This window comes from Petromyzon marinus, chromosome 42 (genome assembly GCF_048934315.1).
Source record: "Petromyzon marinus isolate PM22_M1 ecotype Great Lakes invasive population chromosome 42, UKy_Petmar_22M1.pri1.0, whole genome shotgun sequence".
NCBI lineage: Eukaryota > Metazoa > Chordata > Hyperoartia > Petromyzontiformes > Petromyzontidae > Petromyzon > Petromyzon marinus.
Window position 1 is genome coordinate 14,240,180 of NC_133708.1, and position 13,773 is coordinate 14,253,952.

The 13,773-nt window shown below is 51.9% G+C and overlaps 1 protein-coding gene across 1 annotated transcript in view; it reads right to left on the bottom strand.

Moving 5' to 3' along the window:
- Nucleotides 1-1,531: 1,531 nt before the first annotated feature.
- The window catches only part of LOC116951286 (tetraspanin-33-like), a 52,337-nt gene continuing 40,095 nt past the window's right edge, over nucleotides 1,532-13,773 (bottom strand). Inside the window, exons 3-8 of the mRNA XM_032969804.2 lie at nucleotides 10,264-10,391; nucleotides 10,000-10,074; nucleotides 9,739-9,834; nucleotides 9,270-9,398; nucleotides 8,230-8,451; nucleotides 1,532-3,388 (exon numbers count right to left, since the gene is read on the bottom strand). Of these exons, the coding sequence (XP_032825695.2) occupies nucleotides 3,245-3,388; nucleotides 8,230-8,451; nucleotides 9,270-9,398; nucleotides 9,739-9,834; nucleotides 10,000-10,074; nucleotides 10,264-10,391 (794 nt within the window). The 3' untranslated portion in view covers nucleotides 1,532-3,244. The remainder of the gene's footprint in view (nucleotides 3,389-8,229; nucleotides 8,452-9,269; nucleotides 9,399-9,738; nucleotides 9,835-9,999; nucleotides 10,075-10,263; nucleotides 10,392-13,773) is intronic.

Consider the following 13,773-nt stretch of genomic DNA (forward strand, 5'->3'; position numbering starts at 1 on the left):
TGTATATCTGTATGGCTTCATGGACAAATCTTTGGTGGTATCCAGACGGCTTGCAGAGTACCTTGGTATCGGAGAAAACAATATCATGATAACCCACAGTGTTGTAACAGTGATCAGTCATTATGCACTGCTGTAGTGAAAGCAGGTACCACCACAGTCGGTATGCACTGCTGTAGTTATAGGAGATACTGCTATCGAGTTGGTAGATACTGCTATTTAGAGTTAGTAGATACTAAAACAGTCAGTATATACCACTACAGTCAGTCAATACTGCGACAGTATACAGTCAGTACATACTACTACGGTGAGCAGCTACAAGAGTCAGTAGATACTACTATACAGTGAGTAGATACTGCTATAGAGTTAGTAGTTACTACTATACAGTTAGTGGTTACTACTATAGAGTTGGTAGATACTACTGTAGGCCCAGTAAATACTACTACACAGTCAGTAGCTACTACTGGCTCAGTAGATAGTACTGTACAGTCAGTAGATACAACTACAAAGTCAATATATACTACTTACTCTGTTGTATGGATAGTGTGTAGGTATATATACTTACGTGGGGGTAAAGATATTTTTTAAGGGGGGGTCCACAATTTTCGGAAACCTTTTACATCAACTATTTAGCCCACACTTTCCATATCTTTTTGGACTTTTGCAAGCCTCTTATAATTTTGTTGGTGGAGAAATGGACAAACGGCCCACTGGGCTTTTACAATACCTTAGTATCTGTGTATGTATATGTAAGGTTTTTAAGATAAGTTTTGAAATAAAATTTTCGCCCGGGCAACGCCGGGTACTTCCCGCTAGTACCCTATATAACAGTCTATCACCACAAATAGCTCTCTCTACAGTTATTTTGCTGTGCCCTTTTTTACACCTGATGAAGGAAGACTGTGTTGCCTCCGAAAGGTCGTGATTTAATTTAGTTTTCATTTATTTTATTTTTTACCTACGTGACTTTACCGAAAAAACCCAAGAGTACTCAACGTTTAACCTACTCACGCCGGCTTGTGCCCACCCTCACAGTCGGGCATATTTGCGGAATACACCACGTGGTGCCGCCGTTGACCCTGGCCATTGACCGAGCAACCCAACGTTCCTACCAGCTCCCTCCGCAGGAATGTGTTGCCCATTTCAGCAGTTGCTTCTTGCTGTGGTTGTCCCACCTGATGACGGACGCTTGTGTTGCACCCGAAACGTCGTAATTTAATGCATTTTTTATTTTATACCTACGAAACTTTACCGAAAGAACAAAAGAGTAATCGAGGTGTTTTTGCAAAACCGGTAACCGGTTAAATTCGATTCCCCGGTGTGTGGTGGGGTAAAGAGTGGGTAAGTTCCACCTCCTAATTAACATTCCACTGTAAACGACGACGAGACTTAATATATTATCCAAATGGTTACCGGTTTCCGACCCGAGCCTGACTCTGCTGATGAGACCTCAGAAGGTTGAAACCAGTCCGGAGCTGCTTGCTGCAACTTGCTGGGACTGCTACTGCTGTTATCGCTCTGGACAGCCAAGAGGTGCATTCACTAAAACACAAAAGTTATTTATTCACATATAGAGTATAGTTTTACACAGCTGCTGAGAACAGTAGGCCCAAAGGCCCGAAACATCAAAATGACCAGCAACAAATAGCACTATCAAAGTTGTAATAGATCATTAAGAGTGTAGCCTGTGTCTAATGAGTAAATGGTTGGGTGAGTGGATGGCTGGGTGAGGTGAGTGGATGGGTGGGTGAGTGAGTGGATGGGTGGGTGAGTGAGTGAGTGGATGGGTGGATGAGTGAGTGGATGGGTGAGTGAGTGGATGGGTGAGTGAGTGGATGGGTGGGATGAGTGGATGGGTGGGTGGATGAGCGGGTGGATGGGTGGTTGAGTTTAATACAATGATGGGAGGCAATTCCAAAGTGACTGGCGCTTGTGTCGCCTCGTCGTGTCGTGTATGCAGTCAAATGTCTTCGTAACCCTCCACCACCCAGCAAGTCAGCCAATCTAATCGCGTTGTTCCGCCGTGGGCAAACGCCCCCCCAATCGACTTGGTTTATCAGTAACGGAGGAGGAGGAATATTGAGAAGCCCAAACCAACATATTGACAATGTTGTCCGACTTTCAGCTGACGTTGCCAGCAGACAACATCAGACGTTAACAAAAACCCTCCGCGTGAAATCAAAGTGTGGGCGAGAGACACGGACCCTGACGAAGGGAATGGAGCGACGGTCAAAGCGTTCACAAAGAACGCTTGGAGAGGAGCATGCTGGGGATTACACCGAGAAACAGGAGCACTTGAATTAGAGAACGTGCACAGGGTTAGACAACGCCGCATTGATCTTCAACCGGCAGTGGATAGACCATGACGACGACGACGATGATGTGATTAAACCAAAAGGCGGCGGTGCTGACTCGTACCCGTACCTAACGTGTTGTCTGGCGCGTCCTGCTCTCATTGTATGTGTGCTGTCTCTTTCGTTTGCGGCCGTCAAGCGCCCCGTTTGTTAGTGGTACAATATTCCCCGTGTCCCCCGTGTCTGCAATGTCGATGCTTCTGTCTTCGCTGCTCCTGCTACTGTTCTCACGAACCACGGATCACCCGTGCAACATACCTGGGCAATTGGCGAAACCTGATCATCCGTGTAACGAATCAAATAAACTTTACACTCAAGTATTATGACCCTCGTTTACCCAGCACAGTCTCACCGATCCTAAAAACTGTTTCAGGAGGGTTCTGACAAATGTTTCGCAGGAGGGGACTATGACCGCAACGTACACTATATCTGCTATACACACATAGCAAGTCTGTGGGTCTCTCTGTAAGTCTATAGGTTCCTATACGAGTCTGTCGGTGTGGGAGACTGTCAGGGTAGTTCTATGGATGGTCTCTGTTCGAGTGTGTGGGTGACGATGCGAATCTAAGGCCAGATGGTGCAGGTAGGCCGTCAGGGCGGATCTTGGAGTTCGCTGTGGGATTCGAGCGGACAGAGCGCGTTAGTAGTGGTGAGGTGCGGTGATGGCTTCATGTGGGTGCCGGGTTGGCGCGTTATAAGCAAGTAGGGCCTGGGTTCGATCCCCATCGCAGCTGTTATTTTGCGTGGAGTGTTTCCTATGAATGGTTAATACCACACCAGAGTATTAACCGGGGTGGCCGCTGGATTCAAACCGTGTAAACCCTTTGCCCACAAGCGGCGAGTGCACTACCACTGGGCTGCGTCACCGCCCTGATGAGCGATGCACGAGTCACCTACAAGTCCACCTGCTCCATCATCAGCTTCATATCCTGCGGCTGCAGATGCTGCTGCTGTAGCTGTTGCTGCTGCAGTTGCTGCAACTGCTGCAGCCTCTTGACGTAGGCGATGAGCGCGCAAGCCAGGCTGATGCCGATGAGCTGAGGACACAGGGCGCACGAGGAGACACTTGAAGATGCGGAAAAACACATGGAGACACATGGGACACGCGGAGACACAGGGGGACTCAGGGGGGACGGGGAGACACGGGGAGACACGACGCCCCGAAAAGCCCAGCGGCCAGCAACAAGCAATGCTATCCAAGTTGTATGATATAAGAGCGCCTGAACACGTGTCTTGCATTGAGCAAGGTTATTGTGAGACCTTGGAGGGGGGGGGGGGAAGAGATGACGATGATGATGGAAGGAGGAGGGAAGTCCAGAGTGGAGCAGTGCAAGAGAAGATGCAGAAAGAGAAGTGAGGTGAACTGTAGTGTGGTGAGTGGATGGGTGGATGGGTGGGTGAGTGGTTGAATGCGTGAGTGGGTGGTTTCACGAGTCAATGTTGTTTCTTGATGTGAGAAGAAACATAATAAGGAGTGGAGAGTGCCGGGGGGCATAAAACTGTGTAACAATTTTATATTTTTTTGTTCCTGGGTAGTAAGTGTTATTTTCTAATTGCTTATGCCTCAAAAGTAGAGAAAATGGCTATTATTCCCCACAAACTTTGCTTTTGTGACCAAGACAGTGATATTTTGAAATTTACTTATTTTCCAGAACATTCCAGATAGATTCAGTGCTGAGTAAACTTGGAGTGACTTATAGAACATTATGGAACTTTCCAGTAATATAAATAGTATAAATACAGGGGCCTTAAGCCCACCAGTTCAGTTTAGTTCCAGCTGCCTAAGTGGATACATATCTGCATTTTTCTGAGATGGTATCAAGAGGCTGCAAGCAGACGCATTTTGCGATGTCTGCGGCCAATATATCAAGACAAGAGCGACAAAGTACTCTGTGGAAGCATCTGCTAAGATGTGTGAGGCCTACAAGGCATATTTTGGCATGCCTGTCGGGGATCAACCAAACCCTGGGCACCTCATTTCACCTGCGAGCAATGCAAAAAAAACTCTGGAAGGTAAGATGGACAATTGTTGCTCGGAATTTTGTTATAAAATTTGTTAACATTTTTAAAATTGTAAAAGTTTTTAATTTCAAAATGTTTTACAATTTTCAATGTTATTGAAAAAATATATATCATATATGCAATACGTTGCGATAATCTCTTACACATTAGTCATGGTTAAATAAATGTATTTTTGTAGGATGGTACAGAGGGGAAAAGAGAGCCATGAAGTTCGCTATCCCAAGAATTTGGCGGGAACCCACTGACCACTCAAGCAACTGCTACCTCTGCATGGTGGACCCTTCCAAACGTTGGACTGGCAAGACTGTACCTATACTCTTTGGTTCTTTCGGTAAAGTCACGTAGGTATAAAAAATAAAATTAAATCACGACGTTTCGGGTGCAACACAAGCGTCCGTCATCAGGTGGGACAACCACAGCAATAAACCATTGCTGAAGTGGGCAAAAGGGCTGCTGTAACAAGAGGCAATATAGGCAAGAGAGGGGGGAGGAGCCAGAGAGGAGAGAGAGCGGGGGGCGGGGGTGTGGGGTAGGGATTAGGAAACGCGCAAGGGAATGCTGGGGAGGGGGGAAGTGGGCAGGACTTGGAGTGGGAGGGTGAAGAAGCTGGAGATGTTATTAGGGGGGTGTGGGGTAGGGGAAGTGGAGCACTGCAAGAGGGAATAAGGGGCGAGTACGGAAAAATGCCGAGCAAGGGAATGCTGGGGGGGGGGGGGTGAGGAAGTGAGCGGGGCTGGGACTGGGAGGCTGAAGAAACTGGAGATGCAGATATGAAGGCAAACCATAAAGCCGTTAAGGTTTTACCTGGATAATAACATCCTTCCAATGATTGCTTAATTTGTATCCATCTTCTCGGTTGAAGTTATGTCTATGTTTATATATCTGGATGGCTTCATGAACAAACCTTTGATAGCCCGAAGGTTTGCAGAGATTGCACCTGCTATCACGTATCCGGACCTTCCTTCATCTATTGCCCTGGTGCCACATTGCCATGAACTCCTCGTACCAACTCATCCAGAGAGATAGCAGACATCTTTAGAAGAGAGCAGCAAGTCAGATTTCCAGATGACAATTTTAGAGGAGGAGCTGAGGAGAGAAACCCATACTACCCCAAGCAAAAAGACCTCAACAATTTGATCAGAGATCTTGGTCTCACCAAGTCCAATGCCGAGCTTTTGATGTCGAGGCTCAAGCAGTGGAACTTGTTGGATGAAAGTGTGCAAGTCGCAGATCAGAGGAAGCATCACAAACCTTTTTGCAGCTTCTTCACCCGTCAAGATGGGCTCTGCTTCTGCCAGAATGTGACCAGTCTGTTTGAGGCAATCGGAATTGCCTGTAACCAGAATGAGTGGCGCCTCTTCATTGACAGCTCATCCAGGAGCCTCAAAGCTGTGCTGCTCCATAATGGTAACAAGTACCTATCTCTCGCCTGGCTCACTCGGTGCACCTCAAAGAGGATTACAACAGCATCAAGACCTTGCTGGACGCCTTGAAGTATGATGAGTACGGCTGGGAGGTAAATGTCAGACTTCAAAATGGTGGCAATTCCTGATGGGTCTCCAAGGCGGTTTTACCAAGTTTCCCTGCTATCTTTGCCTTTGGGACAGCAGGGACACCAAGGTGCACTACCACAGGCGAGACTGGCCACAGCGGACCGAGTTCTCTGTGGGGAGGAACAACGTCAAGTGGTGGACCCCCGGAAGGTGCTGATGCCACCAATGAACATCAAATTGGGCCTTATGAAACAATTTGTCAGAGCTGTAGATAAGGAGTCGGCAGCCTTCAAGTACCTTCAAGACTTCTTACCTATGCTGTCTGAGGCAAAGGTCAACGCCAGTGTCTTCGTCGGACCACAGATAAAGAAGATGCTGGAGTGCAATGAATTCCCCAAGAATCTCACTAGTAAATAGAAAGCGGCTTGGGACAGCTTTATCACAGTGGTTCGTGGCTTCCTGGGCAATCACAAGGTCGAAAACTATGTGGAGCTGGTTGAGACTCTGGTGAAGAACTATGGCACAATGGGCTGTAGGATGTCCCTCAAAGTCCATATCCTTGATGCTCATCTTGATCAATTCAAGGAGAACATGGGAGCGTACTTGGAGGAGCAAGGGGAGCGCTTCCACCAGGATATACTGGACTTTGAACGCCGCTACCAAGGACAATATAACGAGAACATGATGGGAGACCACATTTGGGGGCTGATCCGTGAAAGTGATTTACAGTATAATCGTAAATCTCGAAAAACTACTCACTTCTAAATCTTTTGTACTCATTTTTGTATTACTTTAGTATAAATATATGTTGTTTTTCTGACTTTATGTGAACGAAAAGACAGATTCCCCCATTTTCTCATTGAAAATAGGGACATTTAAAAATATCTCTGTCCTGGTCACAAAAACAAAGTTTGTGGGGAATAATATCAATTTTCTGTACTTCTTAGGCATAAGCAATTACGAAATAACATTTACTACCCAGGAACAAAAATTGTGTTACATAGTGCAATCATAATAGCCCTGCCAGAGCCAGTGGTGAAAATTACACATTCCTATGCAAGGGGTTAGTCCATCTACAAGACAACCACTGTCGATTTTTATCGACTCCCGAGGAGGGAGTGGGGCACCAGGAGGCGGTGGGGCTGAGATGAACATACGAGAGTCGTAAGGGGTGAGCAGTGACGGTGTGGAGGAGCTGTAGCCAAGGGGCAGCACACAAGGCAGATCGATATAAGAGGTGCTGATGATACTGCTGATGGTGATGTTGGTGACAGTGACGATGACAATGACTACGATGATGATGATGATGCTTCTTCTGCTGACGATGATTCTTCTGCTAACGACCCTGATGATTTCGATTTTAAGCTTTCGTGACTGCAAGAATTCATCTTCTTTGGTTCTTTCGGTAAAGTCACGTAGAATGAGAATAAAATAATAAAATAAAATAAGACAACAAAATTCTCACGACGTTTTGGCCACAACACAAGTAGCCTTCATCAGGTGAAAGAACAGAACTGTCGGGACGACAGTGCTCGTAGTGTCTTTGACTCTAACACAGCTATTTCTGTCACAAGCTAATCCCTCAGCTATTTCAATGCTAAATTCTGCTTTGATACGTAAACTCCTTTGTCAAGACGTTTCATGCATCTCACCGAGCTTAAAAAACACTTATTATATAGTGTAGTGTATACCCAGTTGCTTTGTGATTAATAGCCCAGCTTATTGAAGAATATATTAAGTACATTTATTATATTGATGTAATATAGACTTAGTTCGTTTCACATCGGTTTACTGTATGATAGTTGGGTAGTTGGAGGCCTTTAGCGTCCATATACTAAATGCCTCTGTTGATAGGTAAACTCTGACTTTAACATAGCTATTTCTGTCACAAGCTAATCCCTCAGCTATTTCAAAGCTAAATTATCCTGCTTTGATACTTAAACTCCTTTGTCAAGAGGTTTCACGCCTCTCATCGAGCTTAAAAAGATGCTACGAATCTTAACAATGCTCATTGGAGCACTGTCGTCTCGACAGTTCTGTTCTTTCACCTGATGAAGGCTACTTGTGTTGTGGCCGAAACGTCGTGATAATTTTATTGTCTTATTTTATTTTATTATTTTATTCTCATTCTACGTGACTTTACCGAAAGAACCAAAGAAGAAGGATCCTGATGATGCCATTGCTGTTGACGACAATGATAATAATATTGACGATGCTGCTGATGACTTTGATGTCGATGTCACTGCTGCTGATGACGTTGCACCTGTGGCACAGTCGGTCCGATGGCGTTGCTACCCTGCTACCAAGAGGAGGAGAAGGTTCGAGCGGCAGAGCTGCTGACGAGCACGGCGATGGCGAGGTACCTGCAGCACGGCGAGACCGAACGCGAGGCCCAGCAGCAGCAGGAGGTTGGAGTCGACCCACCGCTCCACGCGGCCCAGGCACCCCTCGGTGAACACCGGGGCTCTGGCCACAACACCGCCATCACCGCTGCCACCACCACCGATCCCACCACCACCGCCGCCACCACCGCTACCGTCCGGCAACAACTGGGCTCCATAGCCACACATGGTGTTCATCACCACCTGCACAACGATACCACCCGGTGGACGACCACACCGCAAGTGGGGATTCAGCCACATCACCCCTGGTGCTCAAGCACACAACCTGAGCTAGCACACACCACCAGGGTCAGCAGCAGCCAGAAGGGGCAGCCACACCACCAGGAGGTGAAGCAGCGACACTATCAGAGGTTAGCCACACCACCAGGCTTAGCCACATTATCTGGGTCACCCACACCAGCAGAGCTCACCCACATGACCAGAGGTCACCGACACCACCAGAGGTCATCCACAACACCAGAGGTCACCCACACCACAAGAAGTTACCCACACCACCAGTGATCACCCACACCACCAGAGGTCATCCACACCACAAGGAGTCATCCACACTACAAGAAGTCACCCACACTACCAGAAGTCACCCACATCACCAGAGGTCACCCACACCACCAGAGGTCACCCACACCACAAGAAGGTACCCACACCACCAGAGATCACCCACTCCACCAGAGGTCATGCACACCACCAGAGGTCATCCACACCACCAGAGGTCACCCACACCACAACAAGTCACCCACACCACAAGAAGTCACCAACACCACCAGAAGTCACCCACACCACAAGTCACCCACACTACCAGAAGTCACCCACACCAGAGGTCACCCACACCACCAGAGCTCACCCACACCACCAGAGGTCACCCACACCAGGTTCTCACCACACTACATTACCGAACCAACATCACCACCACTCCCGAGGTCCACGCGTGTCCCCACGTGACCTCCGAGCCCCCTTCATCCCCCTGTCCCTACTCTGACCCCCACACCCTGCAGCCCCCTCACCTCCCCCTGGATGGGCACACAGCACGAGTAGGGGACCCCACAGCGCTCGGGGCTTGGGTTGTCCGCGGAGCACTGGAAGTACCGGCTCCGATTCCAGTCCAGGCGGCTCAGGGCCCCACAGCACAGGAACTGGGGGGGAGAGAAGGGTAGGGAGGGAGAGGGACAGAAAGCGGGGAGATGCGGTGAGTGGAAGTGGTGATATCGATGAGGTTAGGCTGCAGTCGTGTAAGTGATGATGATCTGTAGTCCACCTCTCTCTGCATGTAGTCTATCTGTAGATGACGATGCGGATGATGGTAACGGTGAGGATGGTGACGACGATGCGAATGGTGACGACGATGCAGATGGTGACGACGATGCGGATGTGGAGGAGGTGGCGGTCCAACTCTCTCTGAATGTAGTATATCTGGAGATGACGATGCGGATTATGATAACGACATAGATGATGACGACGATGCAGATGGCCCACCTCTCTCTGCATGTAGTCGATGGCGTTCTGCAGGTCGTGGTCTCCCCGGTACTCCTGGATGGCGGCGTGCACCAGCGAGGTGACGCGCGCTCGCACCTACTCAGCACGGGGGGCACGTGACTTGGTGGTCATCAGGGGAGGCTATGGGGTCGTCAGGGGGGGGCATGTGAGGGGGGGGCGTATGTGACTTGGGGGGGTTGCAAGGGGGAGCTATGGTGGGGTGGGGGGGGGGTGCTGGCTACGAGGGGGGACCTCACCGACCTTGGTCTTAAAGATGAAGGCAATGACCCCTGCGGCGAGCTGAGCCGTGAACACCACACAGAGCGTCCCTGTGAACTGGAGACATGGGGGACACGGGGACAAGGGGTTGGGGGGGGGGGTACGGATAAACACGGGGACACGGGAGACACGGGGGATAGGGGAAGACACGGGGGAGACGGGGGGACATGAGAGACACGGGAGACCAGGTGAGTGTATAATTTAGTGTATAGGTGAGTCTAGAGGTGAGTCCGGGTGAGCGCTGACCGTGTACAGGAGGCACGTGTTCTCCCTGAGGGCCCCCACGCAGCCGCAGAACGCGAGGAGGAAGGTGAGAGCCCCCACCACGATGAGCAGCACGGCCGGGTCCCCCACCAGGGAGCCCACGGAGCCAGCTGCGGCACACAGACCCCCACTCACTTACCCACACAGACCCCCACTCACCCACACAGACCCCCACTCACTCACCCACACAAACCCCCACTCACTCACCCACACAGACCCACACTCACTCACTCACTCACCCAGACCCCCACTCACTCACCCACACAGAACCCCACTCACTCACTCACCCACACAGACCCCCACTCACTCACCCACACAGACCCCCACTCACTCACCCACACAGACCCCCACTCACTCACCCAGACAGACCTCCACTCACTCACCCACACAGACCGCCCACTCACTCACTCACTCACCCACACAGACCCCCACTCACTCACCCACACAGACCCCCACTCACTCATACAGACCCCCACTCACTCACCCACACAGACCCCCAGTCACCCACACAGACCCCCACTCACTCACCCACACAGACCCCCACTCACTCACCCACACAGACCCCCACTCACTCACCCACACAGACCCCCACTCACTCATCCAGACCCCCACTCACTCACCCACACAGACGCTCACTCACCCACACAGACCTCCACTCACTCACCCACACAGACCCCCACTCACTCACACACAAACCCCCACTCACTCACCCACACAGACCCCTACTCACTCACCCACAGAGACTCCCATTCACTCACCCACACAGACCCCCACTCACTCACACAGACCCCCACTCACTCACCCCCACAGACCCCCACTCACTCATCCAGACCCCCACTCACTCACCCACACAGACCCCCACTCACTCACCCACACAGACCCCCACTCACTCACCCACACAGACCTCCACTCACTCACCCACACAGACCCCCACTCACTCACTCACCCACACAGACCCCCACTCACTCACCCACACAGACCCCCACTCACTCACCACACAGACCCCCACTCACTCACCCACACAGACCCCCACTCACTCACCCACACAGACCCCCACTCACTCACCCACACAGACCCCCACTCACTCACCCACACAGACCCCCACTCACTCACCCACACAGACCCCCACTCACTCACTCACTCACTTACTCACCCAGACCCGCACTCACCCACACACACCCCCACTCACTCACTCACCCACACAGACCCCCACTCACTCACCCACACAGACCCCCACTCACTCACCCACACAGACCTCCACTCACTCACCCAGACAGACCTCCACTCACTCACCCACACAGACCGCCCACTCACTCACTCACCCACACAGACGCCCACTCACTCACCCACACAGACCCCCACTCACTCATACAGACCCCCACTCACTCACCCACACAGACCCCCACTCACCCACACAGACCCCCACTCACTCACCCACACAGACCCCCACTCACTCACCCACACAGACCCCCACTCACTCACCCAGACAGACCCCCACTCACTCATCCAGACCCCCACTCACCCACACAGACCCCCACTCACTCACCCACACAGACCCTCACTCACTCACCCACACAGACCTCCACTCACTCACCCACACAGACCCCCACTCACTCACACACAAACCCCCACTCATTCACCCACACAGACCCCCACTCACTCACTCACCCACACAGACCCCCACTCACTCACCCACACAGACCCCCACTCACCCACACAGACCCCCACTCACTTACCCACACAGACCCCCACTCAGTCACCACACAGACCCCCACTCACTCACCCACACAGACCCCCATTCACTCACCCACACAGACCCCCACTCACTCACACAGACCCCCACTCACTCACCCACACAGACCCCCACTCACTCATCCAGACCCCCACTCACTCACCCACACAGACCCCCACTCACTCACCCACACAGACCCCCACTCACTCACCCACACAGACCTCCACTCACTCACCCACGCAGACCCCCACTCACTCACTTACACAGACCCCCACTCACTCACCCACACAGACCCCCACTCACTCACCACACAGACCCCCACTCACTCACCCACACAGACCCCCACTCACTCACCACACAGACCCCCAATCACTCACCCACACAGACCCCACTCACTCACCCACACAGACCCCCATTCACTCACCCACACAGACCTCCACTCACTCACACAGACCCCCACTCACTCACCCACACAGTCCCCCACTCACTCACCCACACAGACCCCCACTCACTCACCACACAGACCCCCCATTCACTCACCCACACAGACCCCCATTCACTCACCACACAGAACCCCACTCACTCACTTACTCACCCAGACCCGCACTCACTCACCCACACACACCCCCACTCACTCACTCACTCACCCACACAGACCCCCACTCACTCACCCACACAGACCCCCACTCACTCACCCACACAGACCCTCACTCACTCACCCACACAGACCTCCACTCACTCACCCACACAGACCCCCACTCACTCACACACAAACCCCCACTCATTCACCCACACAGACCCCCACTCACTCACCCACACAGACCCCCACTCACCCACACAGACCCCCACTCACTTACCCACACAGACCCCCACTCAGTCACCACACAGACCCCCACTCACTCACCCACACAGACCCCCATTCACTCACCCACACAGACCCCCACTCACTCACACAGACCCCCACTCACTCACCCACACAGACCCCCACTCACTCATCCAGACCCCCACTCACTCACCCACACAGACCCCCACTCACTCACCCACACAGACCCCCACTCACTCACCCACACAGACCTCCACTCACTCACCCACGCAGACCCCCACTCACTCACTTACACAGACCCCCACTCACTCACCCACACAGACCCCCACTCACTCACCACACAGACCCCCACTCACTCACCCACACAGACCCCCACTCACTCACCACACAGACCCTCACTCACTCACCCACACAGACCTTCACTCACTCACCCACACAGACCCCCACTCACTCACACACAAACCCCCACTCATTCACCCACACAGACCCCCACTCACTCACCCACACAGACCCCCACTCACCCACACAGACCCCCACTCACTTACCCACACAGACCCCCACTCAGTCACCACACAGACCCCCACTCACTCACCCACACAGACCCCCATTCACTCACCCACACAGACCCCCACTCACTCACACAGACCCCCACTCACTCACCCACACAGACCCCCACTCACTCATCCAGACCCCCACTCACTCACCCACACAGACCCCCATTCACTCACCCACACAGACCCCCACTCACTCACCCACACAGACCTCCACTCACTCACCCACGCAGACCCCCACTCACTCACTTACACAGACCCCCACTCACTCACCCACACAGACCCCCACTCACTCACCACACAGACCCCCACTCACTCACCCACACAGACCCCCACTCACTCACCACACAGACCCCCAATCACTCACCCACACAGACCCCACTCAC